Source organism: Lampetra planeri, chromosome 30, assembly GCF_965212315.1.
Source record: "Lampetra planeri chromosome 30, kcLamPlan1.2.h2, whole genome shotgun sequence".
Lineage (NCBI taxonomy): Eukaryota > Metazoa > Chordata > Hyperoartia > Petromyzontiformes > Petromyzontidae > Lampetra > Lampetra planeri.
This window is the reverse complement of record NC_136136.1, coordinates 10,778,860-10,806,616: the sequence shown is the minus strand read 5'-3', so window position 1 is coordinate 10,806,616 and position 27,757 is coordinate 10,778,860. Positions and strand designations below refer to the sequence as shown.

The window sequence follows — 27,757 nt, the reverse complement described above, 5'->3', positions numbered from 1 at the left end:
AACATGTCCCCATCGACGTATACACGTCGACGTTACCGTACACATCAGCACGTGCGAATCGAGGCCACCCGAGCAAAGTATACAAGTCGACGTATTCCAATCGCAAATGCTTCTTGGACGCGCGGTTCGATGCGTGCGTTGTGAGCGTGAGAGTCGAACGTAAACGGCGAGTCTGTGGATACTCCTCGCGCTCGCAAGTTCCACGCGTTGTCTCCCGGCATGTTCGGGTTTTATTTGAAAACACTTCACGCTGGGTTTTTTTCAAAACGCAATCCAACTTGTCTTCTGTTATCATTGCAGTGTGATACGAGCTTTTCGGGGGATCAGTATTTACCGTAAAATGAATTCCCTTTGCGCGTGTCGTTTGTATGGGCTCCACGGTGGCGAGATGTTAACTACCTCGCCTGGTATGCAGGAGGTCATGGGTTCAATCCCGACCCTGACGCCTGTATATTTGAAGTTTGCGTGTTCTCCCCGTGATCGCGTTGATTTTTCTCCGGGTCCTCCAGTTTTCCCCTCCCACATGTCGAATGAACATCATGCGTTTAGAGTATCTAAATGCTATAAATGTCCACGTGATGAGCCACTTCGTGGAGCTATCGTTTGCGATGGCCACGCCGCTTCTGAACAAGAGCTACACAGCTCAGTCGGCCTTACCTTGTGAAATAAAACAATTTAATAGTTCAAGACCTCGATTTGTCTCCACTGCTGCTGCTATACGCAGCCTCTTACGAGCCTTCCCCTCGCGATGCCGCCCGCAGGTTCACGAGCTGTGCGACAACTTCTGCCACCGCTACATCAGCTGCCTCAAGGGCAAGATGCCCATCGACCTCGTGATCGAGGAGCGCGAGGGCGAGGGCGGCGGGAGGGGCGACATGGACGACCTGCCCGCCCCGAGCAGCCATGCGGGAGACCAGGTGAAGCGTCGCCCGCTCTCGCCCACTCACACGTGGATACGCTCTCTCTTGCACTCACGCACGCGCACCGCACACAAATTCAAAGATCCCCCGCATCGCCTGAACCGGCTGTTGGGGGTGGGTGGCCAGCACCACGCCCGGCCGGCACCATGCCCGGCCGCCTTTGTCTCTCCCAGTGGCGAGGCTTACACATCGCATCAGGCCCTCATTTGAGGCAGAGTCACCCTGAGAGGCCCAGGACCGGTTGAGAGAATTGTCACTGGCGTTGGCCGTGAGCGGGAAGGGAATGTAACTCGGGTCGCCGGGTTCTTAACGCGCTGCGCTAACCGCTAGACTGCCGCTCCCCACACTGTCATTTACACAGTCTCATACACGCTCACTTTCAGCAGCACTGGTTCAATATGAGCAGAATGAGACGTAGCAAAGAGTTCACTCTGACAATTGAAAAAAATTGCCCTGCGTGAATTACTGAAATGGCCGAATGGGGCATATTTTCTCCTCGATAAAGTCAAAGTCAAGGTGCTATGATAGTCAACAATGCTTCACGAATTGGGACCTCTGGTCTGCCTTCTCAAACCATTCACACAGCACAGAGCTCCTTATTGTCACTCGACCATCGCTTCGCCTGCAAAGTGATCATTTGATTGAACACCTGTAAGTCATTGGGAGCCAGGCATGGTGAGTGTGGATTTCTCCACATTTCTTGTCTTTCTGATACCTCCACTCCACCACCGCCCCCACCCCTCACCAGCCCCAATATTTTTCCTGGGCGTTTCTGATATTTTCACGTTTCGCTTGACGCACGCACGCAAACAAATCGCCAGGCACAAAGACGTTTCGCTCACCCCCCCCTTGAACACTCAAGTGACAGGAAGCACCTGCGCAGTGCGACAGACTGTTGGGGCGGCACTGTCAGCGAGCGCCTATTAAGGCAGGCGCCGCACACTGTGTGGCGATGCCGACCTCAGCGCCTCTCCTGCCCAGAGCCGCACCTAGAAACCTCTCCCAAGCAGGGAGAGGGGTGGGCGGGTGAAATGTTAAGCCTTTTGAATCGGGCCCTACATTAATAATAATAGAACATTAAAGTATTTTCTCTGGTAATTATCAATATAATACCAATTTTTTGGGTCTCAATGTGGAGGAGTGGGCTGCTTAGATCCCCCATCCCCAGATCTGCTACGGCTCCTAACCACCTTTGTATCTCCAAGAATTATGTTTGTGTATATATAAACCTTGGCACGGCCACATGCAGCGCCCGTATGGCACATCTCACTGTTTCTCCCTGTCTCCCTTACCCTGCTCACTCACCCCACTCGCTCCCCCCGCTCGCTCACCCCTCTCGCTCACCCCTCTCGCTCACCCCACTCGCTCACCCCTATCGCTCACCCCGCTCATCCACCCCTCTCACCCACGCGTCCTCTGCTGTACTCGCCATTGTCCCGCATGCCATCTCTCTGTCTGTGAACGTTTTTTTTTCTTCTTCTGTTCCCAGCCCTCTTTCTCACAAACATACCGTTACAAAAGCTGAAGATGGCACATTTAGCGCGAAGAAACTGTTAGAACTGGGCGATACAAAGATCACACCGCAAAGGCCACACCGCGTCCTTGTGTGTCGCGTCGACCTTAATAGGTACTCGCAAACAACCGCTTGCTCTGGCCAGTTTATAACCCTGCATGGAGGACATTTTTCTTTGTGGACACAAGTTGCCAGCGCTCACTGTGGAATGTGAAATTTTAAACGCTATCGGGGTCATGTCCGATCGGACAATTGCGATATCGAATCAATAACATTGATGGTGTGTTTAATTTATTTTGTTTCTTGACATCAATGGCATGTAAAAAAAAAGACGCGTGTAGATTCACCGTCCTACTAACCGTCGCGCAACCGACGTGCCAACGGTGCATTAATATACGCGCATTTTAAGAGGCACACAATTGCGAGACGGTGGAGAGAGAAGGAGAAAAAAAAAGAGCGAGGAAAAATTGTATATTCTAATGACTGCCATAATTACCATCGATATTGGGAGGTCTGCTCATTGGGCGGCTGAGTAATGAACCCTGTTGGAAATGAACAGCCACACAGACGGAATTATAGATTCGTTGCGCGGAATACAGCCTTGTAAACCGCCCCCACCACTGCCCCCCCTTCACCCTCCCTCACCGCCCCCCCCCCCCCCCCCCGTTATATTTCAAAACAGAGGCTCACCCGCTGCCTCTTATTTAATCCAACAATGCTCGCCTCCAAAGCTGCGTCGTATACGAGATGACGGATTAAATGGGTTTAATATTTAATTACGGCAAGCTTGATTTGTCATCCCAGCCAGGGTGGGCATTGCGGTGAGCGTCACCGCCTCACAATCAGAAAGGGGGGGGGGGCCCGAGTTGAAATGCCGGTCAAGGGTCTACTCGGGCCCCACCGTCTCTCCGCGACGCTTGAGAACAAGCGCCGCTTTGGCGGATGTCAACGGCGGCTTTTTTGCACCGTGGGCACACTCGGAGCGAGACGTTTGGAAAAGACGCTGCTCACCGTCGTTGCCGATGGGTATTTGGAGCGGGGAGACGCCGGTTCTTGCCTTTGACGTGGCCAACGCGACTCAACCGCAGTTGCCGAGGGTTGCCATCCGTCCATGATTCTCCTGGACAGCCCAGGAGTTTGGCATTTGTGTTCGGCTGGCAGGAGCTGATTCGTCCCGAGATCCGGCAATCGGCGCTCTGTGGTGAACTTTAACAACAAGAAATTGCGCAGGTTTTGATTGGCCCAGGCTGACTGCGAAAATTTGAGCGGGTTGGCCGGTGATAAAGAGACCGCATCGGTCAAGAGGGAAAAGTTAAATCCATATGTTTCGCTGACACAACAGAGACGATGACAGCCAAATGGAGCGATGAAATTAGGACAGGTATTGGAGGTATTTACTTTTGATATATCCTCCCGTAGTATGCACATTTTGTACACGGTTTTGTTTAAAGGAGTGCATTTTGTAGGTTGGTGATTGAGACCTGCGTTGCGAATTACCCAGGGTACTGGGTGTCCGTTGTTAAATTTATTGTCCGTTGTTAAATGATTATAATTGGACAGTTCATTGAACTTTACCAGGCGATTCGGTGAAAACGTCCTCCCTGCGCACGCTAAAGTTCGTTTGTGTGTTTTTTTTTTAAAGCGAAATTCTTTAAGCGATCTTCAACGGCTCATGACAGAATCATTTGAAACGATCTCGCAGCCGAGAAACTGGCGATGCATCCGGAACCCTCTCAGGTCCTGATGCTTCACACGTCGCCAACACCACCACGTGGCAGGGACGCGCGTGGAGAGGAAGATTGGAGAGAGATGAGGCCGGTGTAATAAATAAACATCTTCACACAACCACGTGTGTGTGTAAGAAGTCTTCTTGAACCCCTAGCTCAAAGCAATGTCCAGTAACATTGAATTGATAGTGGATGATAAATTAATGGATACGCTGCACAATTTATATTTGAAACGTTCCAGCCCTTTGTCAATCCACTGCCGGATGAAGGCCTCTCCATCCTGTGTCATGCTGGTTAGTGCGGGGGTGTGGCAAGATCGGCTAAGGTGTCACTCATCACCGATGTGAGCCGTAAATAACACCGCACAGGTGTTCAGAAGCGGTGGTACTCTCACACTCGCACGCCCACCGCCGTACACAAGCGACGATAGCGACGATAGCGACGATGGCGGCGGTGGTGGCGGTGGCGGTCGCGGTGGTGGCGGTCCAGGGAGATTAGCGGGTGGAGTGGATGCACGGCAGCAGAGATGCCGCCACCACGATGAGAAAGCCTTTAACCCAACGGTAGATTGAGGCTGGTGACGTTCACAGCGATGATAACGCAGCGAGGCCACCTGTAGAAACGAGGGGGCACGTTGCCGGCTGTGCCCCCCACACGGCCTCGAGCGGGGGGGGGTGGCGAGGCAGTCGGGCTAATCGCGATTCCCACGGCGTGAGCGCTGGTTATTACCGAGTCCTATTTGCATGCCATTACGCCTTTGCTCCTCTTGATCCAAATCAAGATTTTAAATAACATTGTATTATGCGTTCATTAAGAGCCACGCCACGGGATTTGATGGAAATTGGTTTGTGGAGTGTTACATGGGAAACTGGGTGGATCTGTTGTTTGTCTCTGTGTGTGTGTGTGTCTATGCGAGCGTTCACGTGTACGTTTGGGTCCGTGCACACACACGCAACACGCGCAAGTGATGTGTGGAGGGAGCGGTGGTGCAGCGGTTTGTGCGCGGACCCGACAACACCTGAGTTTGATTCTCGGCCACGGCTAACGTCAGTGGCGGAAATCTGTACCTTAAAAAAATATTATCACCTGGTGTGGTGTGTCAACATCAGCACTGGGGAGACACAGGATGGCCGGGCGTGATGCTGACCGCATAGATGATGATGTTGTGAGTGAACATTACAACTCGCTCTGTGGGATGTTGACTGGCATCACATGATGACCGGGTCTCACGACCATTAACACGACATTTTTTGTCTTGTTGCAAGTGTTTATCCTCCTGCAAGTATTGGATGCAACGGGGTTAATCTCGCAAAATCTTGCATCCTACAACGGTGGGGATTGCAGTTGAAAATCGCACTGAACCATAACGACGATGATCATTTACAGCCCTGTGCTCATCCACCACTTGCGTGAAAGCCTCCCGCCGTTGACGGTCACTGAGTGCCGTGCGATCCTATTCTACCAATCTGGTCGGCGCGGGTTGTTGGTGAACAGGTGGTCCAAGGCACCAGTTGGTTCGCACTTGGGTCGCCGGGTTAGTAGGGCAGCGTGCGCCACTGCTGCCCTGCGCGCCACGTGACACCGCAATGTCGCAGTGGTCAGCGCGTGAGGATTTTGCGGTCGGACAGGGGGGCGTCATCTCTTGGAGGTCTTCTCCGCCGGTTTGACGGGAAGCTGCGGCTGTGACGCCACACACAACCACTCGGGTGACTTGGTGGCTGGGTTGGTGCGCGTTTGCCACGCGCTTTGCCCGTATCAAATGGTACAGCAAAGCGGGATATGGACTAATGTGTGGATTTTTTGAGTGTTATTAACCTCGAATGCACGATATATATATTTTTCTGGCTACTCCGGTGTCTCCTCCCGTGAATAAAGTACATTGCTCAATAAGATTCTTCGTCTCGTGAGATGACACTAATTGCAATTGGAATATAATTAGGAAAACGTAAACAAAAATACTCAATGAGGAATTGATCCAATATCCCACGCAGGGCCTTCGCGAAGAGCGTGCACACTTCCGACTTGTTGAAGGGGGATTCTGCCGCCGTGGTGTCATGGTCGGCGCGCTGCGGGAATTGCAATCCAGGGGTCGCCCGTTACGATCTCCCGGCACGGCGGTTGAAACGACGGCGCGAACTTCGTGACACCATCCCCCCCGCCTCTTGTCCACCCACGGTTAGTCGGTGATCGGCAGGTCGCGTGCAAAGCGTGGCCCATTTCCCATCTCTTCCAAGACGTTCTGGCCAGCGTGGAAGAGTAGGCCAAAGCACCCTCGATTCTAGAGATCCAGAGTGGGAGGGCTTCAGGGCCTCCACCAGGAGGGGCTTTAAGGGTGGCTCTCTCTAGAGGGTATCTCTAGAGCTCTAGCACTCCCTCCAGAGGGGCTGTCTCGAGTCAGCACACACACAAAATGTCCCGTCCGTTAAATTTATTTGCGAATAAATTCATCGAACGCTCATTCCCACTCTCTCATTGGTAAGCACAGGTAATCATTAGTCAAAGACAATACTTACATTAAAAGCCAGTGTGAATGATTTCACAGTGAGATTGCACCCAACCAACCCAGTCACGCCAGGCTTAGGCCTATTTTATTTTATTTTTGTTGCAATTACGTTAATAATGACAACATGAAAGGCAAATTAATTTGATAGCGTCTAACACGCAGTGAGCCAATACCCATTGGTTAAAAATCTCTGATTAATGATGTAGTATTGTGATTAATGATGTAGTATTATGATTAATGATGTATTGCTAAATAGGTAATTTATAAATGTTGGGGCTCTAAGTAGTTTCACTTCCCATCGCGAAACCCTCTTCACCGTCACTCTTATATTCATGTGCGTGCGTGCGTCCTCTGTTTGCACACTTTACATGCTAAGACAAAGACCCTCCCCGTAAAATCTCATAGACTATTGGGGCAAGTGCAATTAGCGAGCACCTATTAAGGTCGGTACCGCGCGCCAGTGGGTGGCACGGCCACCTTTGTCTCTCCATTATCCCCTCTTTGCCCCACCCCCATTTCTGTGAATGTAACAGAGACAAAGATCCCCGGTATAGCCTTTAACAGACGGTTGGAGCAAGTGCTGTTAGCGAGTAACACCTATGAAGGCCGGCACTGCACACGAGGGGGTGGGTGTCCAAGACCACGCCCGGCCGCCTTTGTCTTCCCGGTGCTGATGTTTACATACTGCACCCATTCAATGCCGAGTCGACCTAGGGGAGGCCCAGGAACAGTTCACCCATTCGTCTCTGTTGTTGGTTCAGAGCGGGAATCGAACTCAGGTAGCCGGGTTTGGAGTGCAGCGCACTTACCACACCACTACCTCCCCCCACATGTATACGTAATGCAAAGATCCCCCGTATAGCCTGAACAGACTTTTTGGGCAAGCACACGAGGGGGTGGGTGGCCAGAACCACACCCAACCGCCTTTGTCTCCCCAGTGGCGATGTTTACACACCGCACTAGGTACTTATTTGAGGCTAAGTCGACCTAGGGGAGGCCCAAAACCGTTTCAGATAATCGCCACCGGTGTTGGCTGTGAGTGGGAATCGAACTCGGGTCGCATGCTAACCGCCACACTATATATACAGTGAGGGAAAAAAGTATTTGATCCCCTGCTGATTTTGTACCTTTGCCCACTGACAAAGAAATGATCAGACTATAATTTTAATGGAAGGTTTATTTGAACAGTGAGAGACAGAATAACAACAAAAACATCCAGAAAAACGCATGTCAAAATTTTTAGAAATTTATTTGCATTTTAATGAGGGAAATAAGTATTTGACCCGTCTGCAAAACATGAATTAGTACTTGGTGGCAAAACCCTTGTTGGCAATCACAGAGGTCAGACGTTTCTTGTAGTTGGCCACCAGGTTTGCACACATCTCAGGAGGGATTTTGTCCCACTCCTCTTTGCAGATCTTCTCCAAGTCATTAAGGTTTCGAGGCTGACGTTTGGCAACTCGAATCTTCAGCTCCCTCCACAGATTTTCTATGGGATTAAGGTCTGGAGACTGGCTCGGCTACTCCAGGACCTTAATGTGCTTCTTCTTGAGCCACTCCTTTGTTGCCTTGGCCGTGTGTTTTGTGTCATTGTCATGCTGGAATACCCATCCACGACCCATTTTCAATGCCCTGGCTGAGGGAAGGAGGTTCTCACCCAAGATTTGACGGTACCTGGCCCCGTCCATCGTCCCTTTGATGCGGTGAAGTTGTCCTGTCCCCTTAGCAGAAAAACACACCCACAGCATAATGTTTCCACCTCCATGTTTGACGGTGGGGATGGTGTTCTTGGGGTCATAGCCAGCATTCCTCCACCTCCAAACACGGCGAGTTGGGTTGATGCCAAATAGCTCCATTTTGGTCTAATTTAACCACAACACTTTCACCCAGTTGTCCTCTGAATCATTCAGATGTTCATTGGCAAACTTCAGACGGGCATGTATATGTGCTTTCTTGAGCAGGGGGACCTTGCGGGCGCTGCAGGATTTCAGTCCTTCACGGCGTAGTGTGTTACCAACTGTTTTATTGGTGACTATGGTCCCAGCTGCCTTGAGATCATTGACAAGATCCTCCCGTGTAGTTCTGGGCTGATTCCTCACCGTTCACATGATCATTGCAACTCCACGAGGTGAGATCTCGCATGGAGCCCCAGGCCGAGGGAGATTGACAGTTCTTTTGTGTTTCTTCCATTTGCGAATAATCGCACCAACTGTTGTCACCTTCTCACTAAGCTGCTTGGTCTTGTAGCCCATTCCAGCCTTGTGTAGGTGTACAATCTTGTCCCTGACATCCTTGGAGAGCTGTTTGGTCTTGGCTATGGTGGAGAGTTTGGAATCTGATTGATTGGTTGCTTTTGTGAACAGGTGTCTTTTATACAGGTAACAAGCTGAGATTAGGAGCACTCCCTTTAAGAGTGTGCTCCTAATCTCAGCTCGTTACCTGTATAAAAGACACCTGGGTGCCAGAAATCTTTCTGATTGAGAGGGGGTCAAATACTTATTTCCCTCATTAAAATGCAAATCAATTTATAACATTTTGACATGCGTTTTTCTGGATTTTGTTGTTGCTATTCTGTCTTTCACTGTTCAAATAAACCTTCCGTTAAAATTATAGACTGATAATTTCTTTGTCAGTGAGCAAACGTACAAAATCAGCAAGGGATCAAATACTTTTTTTCCTCACTGTACGTAATACAAAGACAAAGAGCCCCCATATAGCCTTAGCATAACGTTGGGGCAAGTGCTTTTAGCGAGCACTTTGTATGTGTAATGCACACATACACACACACACAGGCCCGTGTGCGTACGTGAGCATGCCGATGCAGCCCTGCATTTCTGCTGCCAGCCAACGTTGGGAATGTCAGTTCCAGTGTTCTCATGTAGCAGCTGTATCTGATCACGTTGACCCACTCCGACAAAGGCAGACTGCAATGTGGCCTGAAAATTAGTTTGTTCTGCAAATAAGACAAGTGGGAGTTGGTCGTCTCGTGTGTTTCATGGTGAAAACAGCCACGCAACATTCGGTTTCTGTAAACATGGGCTTTTGATGCATTGCAATACCGAGTTTTGTATCTGGACAAAGGGAACTTCAGAGCAATGCAAGCAGCTGCAGAATGTGCTCGAACGCTGGGTTAAAGTGTGTGTTTGCGAGCGTGTGCGAGTGTGCTCGCTAACTGCACGTACCCCAACTGTCTGTTCAGGCTATAGGAGGATCTTTGTCTTTTTGTATATATGTGTGTGTTTTTGTATATGTGTGTGTGTATGTGTGGGGAGTATTGCTGTAGGATGTGGCAATCTCAAATATGATTGCAGCAACCGAGTTCAATTCCTGTCCAGGGGCGTTTGAATTTGTCCTGGATTCTCCAATTCCTGATCCAAACGAGTCTAAATGGAGTGGATGGTGGCTGTCGGCTCAAGTACATTATGCAGGGCTGGCCGCTGTTGCAGACTAGGGCCACGAACAAAACACCGTGGGGCACATCCGGAAAACGCATGTTTATAAATTGACAGAATTTTTAAAAAAAAATAAGCATTGTATTGCACGCTCATTAAAATCGAGCAAGCTTCCTGTTTCTATTATTTCGACATACAGACAGCGGATAGGTACAGAGAGACTTTGATTGTGTGCTTGCGTTTGATGACGATGTGTTTAGGAGCGAGATGCCGATGTCGAGGTCTGCTGCTGGCCCCGACTAGAGCGCTTCGGCAGAGAGAGAGAGAGAGTTGGTGTCGTGTCGCTGTTCCTCCTCCTCCTTAGAAGGAGCTCAGACCACAGTGGGTTTACTGTGTGGTTCATAGTTTGGTCTGCATGGCCACAATCTCACTACTGTGGCTTGTCTTTAATGTATCGCTTTGTATCTCGATGTATCTCGATGTATCTCGATTGGTCTCTGTGGGTGGACTCCATGGTCCATTGTTTTGGTTTCATGGCCACAATCGCACGACTCAGTGGCTTGTGTCTTTAATGTTTCGTTAATGAAGGAGATGTGCGCCCCAGCCTGGTGACGATGTTCCGATGATGCGGTTGATGGTTACACCATTGCCTTCGAGGAATTAAACAGAGAAATCGTCTTTTGTTTGCCCTGGTTCAGAACCTATTGGGAACAATTAATCACACGTGATTCGGCGATGCTGGCAGTAACTAAAACTGAACACTTTCGTTCATAACACTGTGGCATTAAAAGGAAAAAATCCTCTTTATGATAACTGACATTTCGGACAATGGCCCTTCTCTATGGGACATAACGTCACCTGTTAAGTATTTCTTTTTTTCGTGTTAAGGCCACGGTGTTATTGACGAATGTGTTGAGCTTTTGGTTTTATCGAGACAATGCCCCAATTCCAGGGTCGTCTGGTTAATAATGGAATGTCTGGTGTAGCAGACGCACACAGCGCGTCGGTGAAAACATATTTATGCATGCATAAAGACAAGGATTAACATTCAATAGTCTGTGCGAGACAGCAAATTAACAACAGCAGCAATGCGGCTAATAATTCAACATGATGTGTTTGTACAGTAAATCAGCCCAACAACACTGATGTATAAATACAACACGTTCAAAAATGTTCACAAGAACATTGCAACGTGTCAATATACATTCCCACAATTATAAGATGTTTTTGGAACAGAATTCTTTATTAAAAACACAATATAATAGGCAAATGAAGACATCTTGTGACACTCAATAGTGAAATGAATACGACCAACTTAGAATAAGCCAAAATATAAAAGTCATATAAACTGGTGATTTGACAAGGATATTGGCAAATATTGTTATTCATCTGCATGTAAGGCCCTGACAAGAGTTTATGGATTTGCTTAATAGGCTGTGGACCGCCCTAGGCGGGTGTGTGGTTCTACACAAGTGTGACTTAGTCGGAGACACACAAAGACGGAGCCAATGTGTACGTAAGACACCAGCGACCCGCTGGGCAACGGGGTGTTCATGCTAAGCAGTGGAGCAAGTGGGTTTACGACCCAATATGCATAGCGTGAACTTGAGTGTGTTCTCTCCTTTGTACGCTTGGATTTCCTCCCACACTCGCAAAGAAAAGACAATTCCAAAGCAATTGGCCCCAAATATTATGTTAAGCAGGACCGTCTTGGCAAATAGTATCTTGTGGCTTTACAATGCTCTCCTGTGATGCCAAACCCCCGGACGTTTATATCGCTCTTCCACGAGACGTCAAGATCTCTTGAGTCCGTGAACATTATTAAAACTCGTGTTAAAGCGGATTTATACGCGTCTGTTTATTCAGCTTTTAGATCTCATTCAGCAAACGGCTTTTAGTGTTTAACTTATAATTTTACAACTTCTTAAATGTGTAAATGTGAGCTCCACGAGTTATCGCCGTGCTGTGTCTTGCACAGCGCTTGAAGAATCCTCGTTGAAAGGTGCCTTCGTGAAAAGAATTGTCATTACCATTATTATACGATGGTAAAATAATCACCCGGCGTGGCACGCACAGAGCTCTGTGGCTCACGATCGGACAGCTGCGAGTTCCAATTCCTGTTGGGTGTTGACGCACGCACATCCTCCCTCCCGCCAGCCAGTAACCGTCGTGTGGAAAGTCCCGGGATTAACTGTCTCCTGTCATATGAATGTGGAATTTGACTTGTTACCATTGTTCTTCGACAGACATCAGCGTGGACGATCGCAGCCCAAATTGATCGTTTTAGCGTGCCTGTTTTTATTCATTTTGTTACGTTTCGAAAGCTAAACATTCGTTCTGTAATGTACCTATAAATAGTTCGCTGCTTGTCATCTCCGCCGCAGACCGGCCGCACAGACAATGCCGCCTGAAAACAAATACGGCACTTCCACGAGCTTCCTGTGCGGGCATCCCCCGAGGATTCTTTCTCAGTAATTCACAATGGAAAGTAATTATCTGTTAATACTGTCTGCCCGTTTAATGGTCTCATAGTCTCGTATTGTTTTCCTTTAAATTCTTTCGATTCACCAAAGGTTGGAGGGAAAAAAATGTAGGTCAACAATTTACTTTCACATCGCTGCCCGTGGTGCTGCAGCAGTGACAAGTCGGCACGTTTGTCCACACACGTGACAGTTGTATTTTCATTGGGCTGTCGGGTGGAGGAGGGTGTACGACACACGGTGTTACTCACGCGGCGATCTGACCCCGGTAAACGTACGCACACTGCACGTTTGTGATGCGGCGACGCATCGACTAGACGGCGGTGACCGTCGTCCCTTTCAATCGATAGGTTTTTTATCTCTTCTGCTTTAAACAACACTGGCAAGACACTCGCCACTCTCACGGCTGGAGGACATTCGCCACGAACCGGTGGTGGTGAGCACCGCGTCTTCTCGTGTGCTCTGGCCGCGATGCGATGTTCCTGCCCCGCCGCCTCGGCTGTCGTAGGTTTCCGCGTCTCATAGGGCAAGAATGTTGCCGGCTCAGAGTACAACACGAAGCCCACGGGGCAGCGTCTCATCGATGGGTGGCAGATTGTGGAGGGGGCAGTGAAGTTGGATGCAGCCACACCACAGTGCCCGAGCACACTGCTGATCTCGGAAGCAACTGTCATTGTTTTAATGTTTCCCGACTGCCCGAGTGATTTATCATAGTTTCGTTGATTTCCTCTACTTGCCTAGTCTAGTCACTTTGCTTTCCAAATGTTATATTTTTTTAAAATATATATTTACAATTCTTAGTACAATTTATAATTCTACTCAGCTTTATTTACATTGTGCCTTATTAACGTTCCTTTCAAATATATTCATTTGTTAAATGTGAATATGTGGGTTTTTTAAAATATGTTAAAAAATGTATCTTCATCATGCGACCCTGCTCTCCCTTGCAAATGAGCCAACGATGTATTAATGCAACTTGATTTGAAGCTTTCGTGACTGCAGGAATTACTCTTTGGTTCTTTCGGGAAAGTCACGTAGAAAGAAAATAAATTAAATAAAATACGACGTTTCGATTGCAACACGAGCAGTCGTCATCAGGTAGGACTCAATTTGAGAGAGAGACAAAACACAGACACGGTCCATTCGCTCGTTTAATTGAATACTCCTGGTTTATATAAAGGACATAGAGACAAAGACACGTGCATACACTGGTGGTGGTGGGGGGGGGGGGCAAAGCGCAACTTCCAATAGAAGCACACTACTTCGGATATAAGCACACACCACCTGGCCTTGCTCTCCCAAAGGCCGTGTGCTTATGTCCAGCGTCTACTCTGTAGGTGCATGGAGAGCAGCAGCGGTGCTGGCGGCGGTGGTGGGTGGCGCCTTACGGCCACGGCGCTGCCAGTGTGTGAACCAGCGGCGGTGTTAACGTGTAGACAGCAGGGCTATCTGTGTCGGATTGCAGGCAGCAGGCAATAGCAAGGTGTCAATGGGTGGTCAGCAATAGCGGGCGGCACTATCAGTGAGTGGACAACAGCGAGCGGTGCCAAACCGGTGCGCGGATAGCGGCGGTAGCGAGAAGCGACGTGGCGGAGGCTCCGCTCGAGCGCGGGCGTTGGCGCGCCTGGATTGTGTTGCGCCGATTCGTCAGCGAGTCGCACGGCCGCTAGCAATAATAATAATCTCGGAGCCAAGGCACGCAGTTGGCCTTTATGCGCACATATCTGGGCAGTGTCTTGTCAACGAGCGCTAAACTGTTATGTCAGCCGTTGTCTGGCGCGGCGGCGGCGGCGGCGGTCCGAGCGAATGGAGCTGGCCCCTCATCAAGTCGTGGTTCATGCACTGTGCCGTGTGTGGGAGTCCCGGTGGTGAGCTGCGTTCAATATTCCAGACATTGAGAACTCCATCAGCAGTCGGTGTTTGCAACCAGGGCCCTGGGCCGTTGCCGGGGCCGGTTCAGCCTAGAAGCCGAGGAGGGCGTCTGTTGAGGAGATGGAACGGTTGAAATCGTCTCGGGCAGAGTTTCTCGGCGGATTGTTGCATCGCGAAATCGCGAGGGGTGACGGCGGCTTGGAGAGACATTCATCCAGCAGTTGATTGACCGTGGCTGCTGCTGACGAGCATGATTATGATCGGAGAGCAATCGCATTGTCAGGTTGGGTTTAGATGGATTACATAAACCACCTCAGGTGAGTAGGAGAGGTTAATTGGAGGGGTGAAGAGATGGTTGAGGTAAGAACAGTGTTGAAGCTTGACTTTAAAAATAGGAACAAGTGTGGAAAGTAAAACATATACACTTCTCACACTTCTAACCCTTTGCGAAATAATGCTCGGAATTTTGTGTCAGTGTAGCGTGAGCAGACGTGGAAGTCTGGAAGATCACGTGGTTGGCGAGCATTGTAGAAGCGATCAGGAAGAGGATGTTGGGATGGGTGGGACACGTGTGCGGGGTGGAGGAGGTCAGGTCACAGAGGCGGGCATTGAAGTGGCACCCAGAGGTCAGATGCCCAGGGGAAGACCTGTAGCCAGATGGTGGATGCTGTGGCACAGTACCTTGCTGATCTCGTCCAGGAGCATCGCGCGAGCTCCGGTCGTCCTCACAGCAGCGGCTTTTGGCTAAGCCATCGAAAAAGACGGTTACCACATAGCGCGCTTTCAGATGCGCTTCTGCGGCCATATGAAACGCTCTTCCGACATTAGGAAGCCACTGGAGACATGCAATTTTAAATCTAGATTGGAACCTCATTTCTTTAGAACTGCCCTTTGTGTTTAGTTTGTTGTCCATCACTCTATTAGCACGGTCGGCCATGTACGGTGCGAAAGAAGTTCATCATACCTACGTACAATTGGACCTCGGAGCTCGGGTATCGACTGTGCAACCGTTCTTGGACCAGGCCGAAGGAATTGCGCGATTGCAATATGCAGTTTCATGAAATGGCACTGGCTGTGGTGACCTCTTGACCTTTAACCTGACCCAAAATAGAAGGGGTCGTGAAGATATCACGGCACCATTTGTTATTTTGAAACGCGACTTCAAATGCACGGAAAAACCTTGGGCGCGTGTGCTCGTGGACCACGTAGAAGATTTCAAACTATTTCTATTTATTTATATTTGACCAGGTAAGGCCCACTGAGCTATTAGGTCTTTTTCAGCAATTTGGCCACAAATGATAGCTCGACGAAGTGGCTTATTACGTGGAAATTTATAACAGCCAAAAATCTCTCAACGCATGTTGATTCTAAATGTGGAGGAGAAAACCAGAGGACGTGGAGAAAAATCCACGCGACCACGGGTAGGGAGACATGCAAACTCCAAATATGCAGCAGGCTTCAGGGTGGAGATCGAACTCGCAACCTCCTGTGTACCAGGCGAGGAATTTAACAAGTCTCCACTGTGGCGCCCATGATGTTGTGGTTAACCGTGGCGGCGGAGAGGAGGTTTGGATAGAGAGTTTGTGTTCACACGAGGGAGGGTCAGTGATGTGAACAGATGGTGGTGGGTTTTTCTTTTTTTACGCTGTGAAACAACTGGAGGCAAAAGCACAAACTTGGAAAAATCCCGCAATTAGCGCGGCTTCAGCGAACGTAGGCAGGTCGCCCGCTTTGCACAGGAAAATTGATGCGTTTTAAAGTGCCGCTTGCTCCGTACGAGCGATTTGAAGTGTGTCTCGCTGACCTTGCGAAATGTCCTGTCAGTGGTTGTTGCTTGGCATTCTTGAGATTACAAATGCCGCGTTGTTTTCTTTTATTTTTGGTCATATATATTTTAATGATTATTGTTTTGCTTTTTTTTTGGAAAAGCATTCTTTCCATCACCGTTAATAATGCTCTGTTGACAAGTGATAAGATATAGTTGCTAAGTTGGGTCTCTTCAGAGGCTGCGTTATTTCTCTGCGAGGAACTGACTCTGTGTAAACAACCAGACCCTGCTTGTGAAATGTCACTGCTCAATCTGCCAAATGCACATCTGCCCTCAGTTAAATTCCCATCACCCCCCCCTCCTTCATCAAGCCATCACATCTATCATCCGTTTGAAATGGGGTTGGTGGAAGGCATAGAGATTACTACATGCTTGATGCTTTCACCATCAAACTGCTATGATGTGGCCTCGAGAAGACAGCACAGGAAATATGTTTATTCACCTATCTGCTCTGGTTTTTGAGTGTAATCAATCTTCCGTGTGTCTGGGTTTTCTCCGGTATCCTGGATTTGGAAAAAAATATCCCATGCGGGATCCTTCTAAGAAATAGAACTAAAATTAATCTTTTTTTTTATTTATCAGGTAAGGCCCACTGAGCTATATAGTTTGTTTTTCAGAAGTGACCTGGCCACGAATGATAGCTCAGCGAAGTGGCTTATTGCGTGGAAATTTATAGCATCCAAATACTCTCAACTCTTCTTTATTAATGTGAAGGGAGAAACCGGAGGACCCAGAGAAAAATGCATGCAAACTCCAAATATACAGCAGGCGTCAGGGTCAGGGTCGAACTGACGACTTCCTGTATACTAGGCGAGGTAGTTAACATCTGGCCACCACGGCAGCCTAAATAGTCTGGAAGAGTCGCTGTGCGCTTTCCTGGTAGATCTAAAAAATAGAATTGTCTCTGCAAGGGAGACTTTGGTAACTCAACAGTAGATACGGAATTCATCTAGAATTGAAGCTTTCGTGACTGCAGAAATTACTATACTCATTTATTCATATTAATAAATACAGCTTGCTGTATTTGCCTCCGTGCAGTTTTCCGTTCTCTGTGTTCTCTGTGTGTGATGTCCCTCTGTGTGTTCTCTCTCTATGTGTTTTGCGCTATTTCTGCCTGATTATGAGTGCTTGTGTTGCGTTCGAAACGTCGTGATTTATTTTAATTTTATTTGTCATTTATTAAAATTTTATTTTATTTCTACATACGTGACTTTACCGAAAGAACCAATGAGTAGAGTAGTTACGGGAGGTTATCATTATTATTATTATTAATAGATAATTTGTCAGTAATCTGATGAACTATTCACCAAGCTACCTGAGCTTGATTCCCAGCCACGGCTAGTATGAGTGGCGAGCTACATCTGAATGGGTCTTCCCTCAGCAACCCGCAATGAATTATGGCAAAACATCTCCGTAGAGTGTTCGGATTTTACCGCTCGTTGCTCGGTGGCACGGTGTTCGACGTTTCGCTCCGCACGCTAGAACCTTCGTTCGGAACTGAGTTGGAACTGAACAGTGCCTGAAGAAGCTCACAGCGTGTGTCACGAAACGTCGGACGTGGGTGTCGAACAACGCGCTGAACAGCACGAACACAGCGGAGGGCTTAAGCAGCAGCAGCGCGATCGTGAAAATCTCGGCAGTGAACAATCGTCACAACTGACTCGGCATGCAGAGGCCTACATCCAGCAGAGCGGTTGGCAAAGGCCTAGAGTAGACTATTCTCGTTTATAAAATTCACAACTGTACTCTGATGCCCTCTCACTCACTTGTCCAGACAATTGCGGGAATTGAACTGTCTACAGTCTCAGATTTATCCTAATGATGACCACCGTTAAGAACCAACTTTATCAATAATAAAATATAACGGAATGTGCCAATTCCGAGAGGATCCAGAACGTGCAGTGTTTCAGTGTGACATCGCAGTGGCTAAGTCTGTTTTATGTTGATCCTGGAAAGATTTGCGTACTTGCACTCAAGCTAAATGCCAGCAATTTCGGGGAGCAGGATATATTGATCAGAGATTTTTTTTGGTTAGTTTTTTTGTTGTTGCAGGAAATCCCTGATGCTTCCATGCCCAGAATGCAAATGAAATATAGATGCAGCAAACACAAAAAAATATACAATATTCATACCCAATAAAAGGAGGCCCAGTGTTTTTTGTTGGTGAGCAAGCATAATTGGGCCAAAAACATGGACTCATTAATGCAGGCTGCAACTCATTCATGGAAATTGGCCAAACATCCCATTGCTGGATGCTCCTGAGATACAGAGAGAGGAGTCTTGTGACCCTGTGAAGCTTGCCAGGTGAGAGGAGATCGTCGATTATTATTATCATTATTTGGTTGAGTCGTTGGTCATTGTTTTCACGTGAGGCAACACACATTGACCCACATAAACTGAAACGGCAACCAGAGGCCTCACTTGTACTTGCTCTGGACCTGTCCCCTTTGAAGAGAGATGCAACCCTAATGTCACGTGATGTACACCCAGGTTAAATCAACTTCGTGATGCTGCTGGGGTGGGTGGCAGTGGTGCACAAGCTCGACTCATAGACAACCCCAACGTGTCCGTCGATAACGCCGCGTGTGCGTGCATGGCCTTAAAAGCAGCAGATATTTCATAGGTGACGTTTCGGGGCAATGGTTCCTTGGTGGCCCTTCTAGACCAATGTTGTGGCTCCGGGCCTGTCCAAAACGAGTGAGAAGCATCTTTTGTTGAGAAAACGAAAGGCTCTTGATAGGATTCCTCACACACGCCGGGGTGATGTCACAGTCCCGTGAGTAAGGTGCCCTGCAATGCCGCTAAAATTCACTTGGAAGTAGTTTTTTTGACACCATCAACAAAGCTTCAAAGAGCTCGCCAAACATCTCAGGCCTGCTCAGCTTAGGCCTGCACAGCTTCAAGAAGTGAGACCCGTCAGTTTATTGTGTCCACCCCTTTTCCCCTTGCACATAAATCATCCTCCTGCAAAGTTTTCTTGTTCTCAGAAACTTTCGTGTCCCTGGGCCTGCTCCCACACGTGATGAGATTCCTCGCCGCTCTCAGTCCGCCTTCTCTCCCTGCTCCACGGCGCATTGGGGATCCTCCCGCCGCCATCAATCTCCGCGCAATGCTGGACGGGCCAACCGACCAGCGAGCTTGCCACCAGGCCCGCCTCTGCTTGAGTTATGGTGCAGTGCCTTGTTCTTTCCCAGCGGCCTGTCCCGCATCAAGCTGCAGGGCATTGCCAAAGTCCAGCTAACTGCAAAGGGGCGGGGTGTCCTTGGATGACCACGTGACATTATTGACGAGAGCAGGCAACTATGTATAATCAGAGTATTGTCCTCAGGCTCAATATAAAAAAAAAACAGGAAAGGCCAAGTCAATGTGTCACATCACTTCTCGACGAAGGCCTCCTCACGCCGTGTCAGTCATGGGGGTTGCTTGACCGTACTTCACCTCACTGGTTAGTGTGTGCTGGGGCCCAGAACTGACTCGGATACCAATTAGCAGAGATGTTGGGTTGGCAGTGCAGTGTGCTACGCCAGAGTGTGTGGCTTCGGGATGGGGCACTCATCGTTGATGCGTTTGATGGCTTGGGCTTCGACACAGTCGCAGTTTGGCGATTCCTTGATTTTCCATTTAAGGACACCATGTGTCTCGCGTGCTGCGTCCGAGCGCGGTTCAGCGTGGTCCACAGCCGTCGTGACAGAGAGGGAGAGAGAGAATCCCCAGTGCTCGAGCTTGGCTTGCACTCAGCCATCACTTCTAGGAAGTGCGGCGCAGAGCATCGCGCTGGCTCAGGGCCCGCCCGCTAATAAGACGCCGTGTGATTGCAGCCTGTAGAGACATCAATTTAGTGCACTCTTGGATGAGCCTCGGAGAGATATACGATGTAATGGCTAAAGATAACGCTGTGGTGTTAGAGTAATGTTGTGGTTTTACGATAATCCTTTAATATACTCCGTGCTTCAGTGTATGAATGTCTCCGTATGTCTATGCAAGACTGCAAGATATGGCCGTGGCATAATGGGGCTATGCATGCTCGTTAATTCATAAAACACACAACACATTTAAAATAATGCAGTGTTGTGATTATGGCAAGAGAGGGCCATTGAATAGACAGCAGGTGGCCGAATCCATCCTCGAGAGAGACTGGCCTCTGTCATGGGAACGTGGAACTTCCACGACAAATTCAACTCGGCCCATCATCCTTCAGGGGTCGATAAAACGAGCACCGCTTTGTCAGGCTACAACAACAACAACATTGATTTGAATCAGTACAGCATTGTCCTGACCATAGACGTGTCGACTTTACAACACTGGCTGCAGAGTTCTGATCGAGGCAACAGGTCCGGGTCTATATCTTGTGTGAACCCCGAGACGCCGTGACATGTTGCTGGGAGAGAACGGCAAATAATAATAACAAAAAATATAATCGCACAACGATTCGGAAAGCCGTACTTATTGGGATCAACTGACGTCCGCACTGTATGTGGAGGTTTGTGTTTTGAACGAGTGGCCCCGGGGCGTCCATCGAGTATGGAGACGTAGACGTCCTGAAGATAGGGCCACATCCTGAGGAGAGCCAGCCAGATAACATTGCGGACGCTTTCCTTCCTCCTCGGGAGAACACCAATATCTTCTGTTTACGCACGGTCAATTCAATTGGGCGAGGCCTCTGAACCGGCGAGTGTGGCAATTATATGCAACAGAGGTGAGGCAGAAAGAGTGGAGGGAGGTGTTTTAAGCCTGGATTAATGTTGCGTTGTTAGAGAATCTGGTGAAGCGAACAGTACGGGGATTAATCTTCTTGGTTCTTTCGGTAAAGTCACGTAGAAGGGAAGTAATAAAATAATAAAAATAAAAAATAATAAAATAATTCTCACGACATTTCGGCCACAACGCAAGCAGCCGTCCTCAGGTGAAACCAGGTCTGTCGAGGCGACAGACCTGGTTTCTTACTTCCCTTCTACGTGACTTTACCGAAAGAACCAAGAAGATGAATCCCTGCAGTCACGAAAGCTTTAAATCGAAAAGTAAGGGGATAATTATTGTTACATACATGATCGTGAGAGGAACTAAACGAATGTTTAATTTGATCAGGTAAGCCCCACTGAGCTATTTAGCTATTTTTTAGAAGCGACCTGGCCACCGATGATAGCTCAACAAAGCGGCTTATCACGTGGATTTTTTGTTGCAGCCACATGCTCGAAACGTGTGTTGATTCTACATGTGGAGAGAAAACCGGAGAAACCGGACAAAAGTCACGCGGCCACGGGGTGAACTTCAAATATACAGCAGCAGGCGTCAGGGTTGAGATTGAACCCACGACCTCCTGCACACCAGGCGAGGTAGTTAACATCTCGCCACCACAGCGCCCCAGCGGTTTGGGGAAGCCTTCATCCAGCAGTGGATTGACCATGGCTCACGGTGATGATGGGTCGGACTTTGCCAGACATAGGGACAAGCAATAGGTTTCATCTAATCTGTATAATTCCGCGAATGCCAATATTTGTATCGCACTTGAGATAATTTACAGATAAGGGGGGGTTTTCATCTCACAGTCTGTGAAAATGTGTTTTATCTGTTGTATCATGGATTACAGGATGAATTTACACACTAATCTCATTTTATCCATTACCAAATGGATGGCAGGAAAATATTCCTGGTGTCGGATTGTTTAATTCCATGACGTTACAGTTACGGATATAAGGAAGAGCGCTGGGGGGGGGGGGGAGTTTGGGCTGCGGCATTCATTGCAGAATAATAAGATTGTGGGTAAAGAGACGCGTGCAACTTTCATTACATTGCACAGTCAATCTGCGTGCGTGTGCCTTTAATTCATTGCTGCAGAAGCCAATTTCGGAAGTTTCACATCAACGCTAAAAAAAATACATATCCAAATTTAGAGCTCCCGCACAGGTGAATTTCAGAATCGAGTTGGTTTTGTTCATTAAAGCTCATGATTAAAATATAGTTACTGTGTATGTTTCGGAGATAAATATTAATGTCGTGCAGTCCCTAATGGTGGAAATTAATCCATAATTCAGCCGGGTATCAAAAGGCCACGTTTTCGAGAGCTGGCTGCACGAGCCTCACCCCCACGTGGAATTTTCGCGTCCTCGCGTTTGGCTGCCGTCGTGGCATTTTCTTCGTGTGACGGGGGCCGGGAGGTGGCAGCTTTGCGTTCCAAGTGAACGGCAACCGCCGCTTAATCGGAAATCAGACTCAGAATCTTTATTTATCCTGCGGAAAGCCGATGAGTTACAAAGCTCTTTGTCACGGATGTCCAGCAGAAGGGGTAGGTCAGAAAGTTACAACAACAATACGATGTATGTACCAAGCAGGAGGGCCATTTCCCACCACGCGTGTGTTCGCGTACAGCTCTGTCCAACCCGGCATTGTGTGTTCGCGTACAGCTCTGTCCAACCCGGCATTGTGTGTTCGCGTACAGCTCTGTCCAACCCGGCATTGTGTGTTCGCGTACAGCTTTGTCCAACCCGGCATTGTAAATGAGTACCCCACAGTTTTTCAAATCATCAGCTGGCGTGTGGTAGGATAGAGTTAGGGTCCTGCCACCTGTTCAAAGATGCCTGGCCAGGGTGGAAGAGTAGGCCAAAATAGCCTCTAGAACGGGGGGCGAGGGGGTTGTCGAGAGATACCTCTCGTGGGGCCCCTTCTGGCGGTTGCAAGGCCACACCTTTGTTCCCGATTGAAATCGTCCTGAAAATATAATAAATACTTTCAAACGTATTATAGCACGGTGGCACACGTGCAGATTTGAACGGGCGCAATGCGTATAGCCCGAAAGTGCTGGTGTTTATCAATTGGGCCTTCACGTGGCATTTGTTGTCGCGTGGTGGTCGTGTGGATTTTTCTCCGGGTCCTCCGGGTTTTTCCCTCCACATTTAGAATCAACATCACGCGTTTTCAGTATTTGGCTGCTATAAATTTCCACGTGATGAGCCACTTAGTTGAGTTTTCATTTGTGACCACGTCGCTTCTGAAAAAGCGCTGTATAACTCAGTGGGCCTTATCTCGTAAAATTAAAAATCATAGTCAATTTTAAATTGAGAATTGTGTGTTCTGTTCGCAGTGTTTTATTTACTCATTGCTGCTTCTACCTTGGCACGTGCGACAAACGCGTGTCCTCTCACGCAGTTCCTGAAATCAGAAAGTGATGCAGAGCAATGCAACACGGTAACTGCATTGTGCATGAGGCTTATAGAATCAGCGCGTTCTTTTGCTGGTCGTTTAAAAGCGTTACTCGGCGTCCAATATGTGGCAGGCGTGCCTACCCACGCTGTAAAAATGAGCAAATTGTGTTTTGCTATTCGTAGCTCATGCACTTTGGGATTCAGTTGTATCAGTTGTATCAGCAACTACACCTGTAATGGGAAAATAGAAAACGTTTTACGAAGAAATAGTTTCGAAAAGTTGTTTGCTCTGATTGGTTTGTTGCTGCTGCTGCGGTTTCAGAGCGCCAGGGCCTCGTGTTTGAGGCCGCTTTCGAACAGCGTTTGCGATTTTACGGCCACCTCAACGGCAAGGTTTTGTCAAGGTCGCAGCAGCGGAGCGGGCAGGCTTATCCAGAGGCTGAGGGAATGAACACTGGCGGTGGTTGAGGGCGGCTCCATGCAGCCGGGGGTCGGTCGGAGGCCTCGCCGGCGAGGGCCGGGCATGGTTCACGGTTGGATTCCAGCCGTTGTCCGGTGACTTCTTGATGCGGGGGGAATTGCCGAAAGTAAAGAGGGGACCCTTAACTTCAAGTGGGTGGCTCAGGAGGCCGCGTCGGATCACCGATCCCCCACCGCTGAGCTCCTGGGCTCGGATCTGAACGTCCGCAAGAGAATTTCCGTTAAGCGTTAGATACCCCGAAACGAACGCGATCGGCAAATGCCTTCAATGAAATGAAAATTCCAATGACCAACTTCCGCGCAAGAATACACTTTTTTGAAAGTCGTCACGATTCCGTCGTGAAAGAGTTATTGCGCAACACCAGACTCTCATTTGTCTAAAGAAAGGTTAAGTGAGAGCGAATTAAGGAAAATTGCTCTGGTAAAAAAAAAATAGTAACGGCGCACATCTGGTCCACGGCGTTGTCAGCCGTTTAATAAAGGCCACATAAACATCGCGGCTTAAAAAGACGTCCGTGCCGTGTTATTTACAGCCCGAGCGGCTGCCGCGAGCCCCCTTTCCCAGTGGCTCCTAACGGCCGCAATAACCCGCACACAGTTAATCCCGCTGCCGCTCGTAACCGCACGCGGGGGGCTCCTATCCCCGAAGCGCCCCCCCCCCACCGCCGTTACCGCGGTGCCGACGGTCGGGGCCGTTGTTGCGTTGCGGCCGTGGCCCACGCAGCTGCCGCTGTAATCGCTGGACATGGTTGGGATGGGAGCGGTGGGAGCGTTGTCGATGTTGTTGTTGTGTGTTTAGTTTGTTGACATCCACCCCCCCATCCCCCCACCACCGATTAGCACGGTTGGCTACGGTACGGTGCGAAAGAAGTTCAACGTACATCTGTTTTATAGACTTCAGAGTTTTCTTGCGCTGAACCAATGTTGCTCAAATGATGACGGCTTGCTTATTTGTTTGGCTCTTAGACAAGTGTTTCGTCTGGCTGTTGGGATGCTTTAGCTTTGACACCAAGGATCTTAGAAACACGGTTTCGTGTGACTTATTAGTTCACTAATCAATTAATCGATGTACACCCTGCCGAGATTGTTGCTGCCACTATTATTATAGTACCCTATTATATTTAAATGTTATGAAGCAAAATAATTTCAAAGTACTTACATATGTACGTGTGCGTGGGTTACCTCGAACGCGTTCTGTTTTTTTTTACGACAACCCCAGCTTGGCGTCGTTCGTTTCACGACGGACGTCGTTGGGGACGAGTCTGGCCACCGCTAGCCGGCGTCACGGCCCAAATTACGCCAACATTTTTAATAAAACAACCTCCAAAATACTCAGTTGGGATTCCACGAAGCGACATTGCCCCCCCCGCCGCCACCGCCCTCCCCCGGCTTTGAAACTATGCAGACCGTACCCATCTGTGAAACATCGCGGGTTTTGTTCGTGATAGCCCTGCATTGTGAGTAGACTTCTGATGCCGTGTAACGCACGGTGGGTGTTGTGGTTAGCTACGTGTGCAAGTAGGCGTTTTGTTCTTTTCGAGTCTTAACAGTGACACGGACGCACAACGAATCGGAAGAGGCACCAGAAAGAAGTCACGTGCAGGTGCAAGTCAGCTCTGTGTTTTGGTCTAATAGGGACACAAATAGGGGGAGTCGAGGGTGGGAATCAAGTTGACGATGAGCAGCAAGGGGACTCCAGAGATGTGGAACAGCAATGCGGAAAATTATATATATATTTTTTACCAAACAACTTTTAGCAAATGGATTTTTTTAGGAGAAATTGAGAGGCATTTCTGAGGCTACGCAACGCTGTTAAGATGAGCTAAGTGGCCCTTTAGGTAATCAGCGGATTTGTTTAGGACGACCTTTCGGATGAAGTGAGCCCAGTTATCGTCTCTCTGGATATCCATTGGGGACGGATTTTAGTTAGTGTAGCACGGTTGGCTACGTACGGTGCGAAAGAAGTTCTACATACATACATACATGATCATGAATGCTATAGGATGTCACAGGGCAAAACGGAGAGCAGAGTGGTATAGCGAATGAGATTCAGAAATTAGGCGTTAGATGGTGTCACAATAACCAAATATGGTTATGATGGTGGCATCAAATACACAGGATTTGTTTCTGTATCGGTATCGAATTTTTGTTTTTTATATCTTATTGTCTACGTGGTAAATGTGGGTGTTGAAATACTAATTTCGAGTTCCAGGATAACGCCGAGATATTTAAAGTTGTCAAACCCGGTCACTAGGGTGTGAGACCAGAGTCACAATTTGCATAGTTGGCGAGATACGTTTGTAGCAGCCGGAATGCCAAAAAGAGAATAACTCGATATTTAGTTTGCATTGAGGCACAGTTTTAGGGCATTGCGTTGAAGTTTTATCGAAATCCTATTGTTATAACTTCTGCATGGAATTTATGGAGGTCATCAGGGCTGTGTCAATCAGCAACGAGGTAAAGGTCAGTGCAGATTAAGCGATGCATAGATTGTTATGAATGTATATTGAACTTATTACGTAACCAACCGTGCTAATCAGAGGTGCGGGGGGAAGGACAGCAAACTAAACGCAAACAGAAGCGTTTAGATTGTTGTTCTTCCCCTGCGCCTCCGATATCGTACAAAGGAAAAGGCCAAGAACAGAGTAATGGGGGTCTTTTCAGAGTAATGTATATTGACGAAGCAATTTTAAATCGGTCAGATAAGTCGTTGTGAATCCAATTGATTACATATGAAAAACGGAAATCGGCATTTTAGCGTTTGCAACTTTACAGCGTGGTCCAGTGTCGAACGCTTTAGACAAGTCGGGGAATGCGATGGCACAAATTGACAATGAGATTCAAGACCGTTGAGCCTAAAGTCACAGAGGCTGTGCAATCTTTTGCTCAAAAGCCAGATTGCTAAGAACGAAATAAGGGCATATTCTGAGATGAATTCGTGATTTAGGATTTTAAGATTTCTCAAAGATCTTGACGAGAGGGGAGAGAGGGTTGAGATAGTGCGGTAATTGTTGGGGTCATCTGCAGCGCCACCTTTATGACGAGGGCCTCTGTACGTGAGCAGTTTTCCATGTAGGAGGGATGGATGCCTCTAGAATTGAAAGCTTGAAAATGTGGGCTTTCGGTTTTGCATTGAAGTTTCGCCACATGGTAGAGAGCACCTTCACCAGAGGAAGTTTGTTTTTAAAAATTGTGGATAAGCAAGGTTAGGACTTAGAATTCTGAGATTGGGAGGAAATTCAATTTCTGATTTGCCGAGAGTGAGGAGGGTGGGTCAAGAGGCGGGTGAAGAGTGGTATCGCGATGGTGGATGTCGGTGCTGAAGATGTGGCCTGCAGATGCAAAGTGAGAGTTAAACCCATTCATGATTGCAGTTTGTTCAGAAAGGTAACTGCCATTGAGAGAAAAAATCCTGAATATTTAGACGTTTTACCTTCAAGGGCCGTTGCGGCTTTCCAAAAAAGATTTGGATAATCTTTTGAATCCAAGAAGATATCCTTAAAATGACGGGGTTTGTGGTCTGCCTCACTAATTTGATGCAGCGGCTGCTAAGGACCCTAGAGTTGGCGTGGCGGTGGCGAGATGTTAACTCCCTCGCCTGGTGTGCAGGAGGTCGTGGGTTCAATCCTAACCCTGATGCCTGTATGTTTGGAGTTTGCATCTTCGCTCTCCCCGTGGTCGTGTGGATTTTTCTCCGGGACCTCTGGTTTTTTCTCTCCACATTTAGAAACATGCGTTTAGAGCATTTGGCTGCTAGACATTTCTACACAATGAGCTACTTCGTTGAGCTATCATTTATAGCCAGGTCGCTTCTAATAAAAAGAGCTATATAGCTCAGTGGGCCTTACCTGGTAAAATAAAAAAAATAGTTCATAGCTTTATTCCAAACCGGTTTGCTTAGCG

General features: G+C 48.2%; 1 protein-coding gene across 2 annotated transcripts in view; it reads left to right on the top strand.

The window, feature by feature from the left end:
- LOC144728964 (homeobox protein Meis1-like) overlaps positions 1–27,757 on the top strand; it is a 253,698-nt gene that overhangs the window by 70,148 nt on the left and 155,793 nt on the right. For both annotated transcript variants that reach the window (XM_078608760.1, XM_078608759.1), the window contains exon 6: positions 762–917. In XM_078608760.1, the coding sequence (XP_078464886.1) occupies positions 762–917 (156 nt within the window). The remainder of the gene's footprint in view (positions 1–761; positions 918–27,757) is intronic.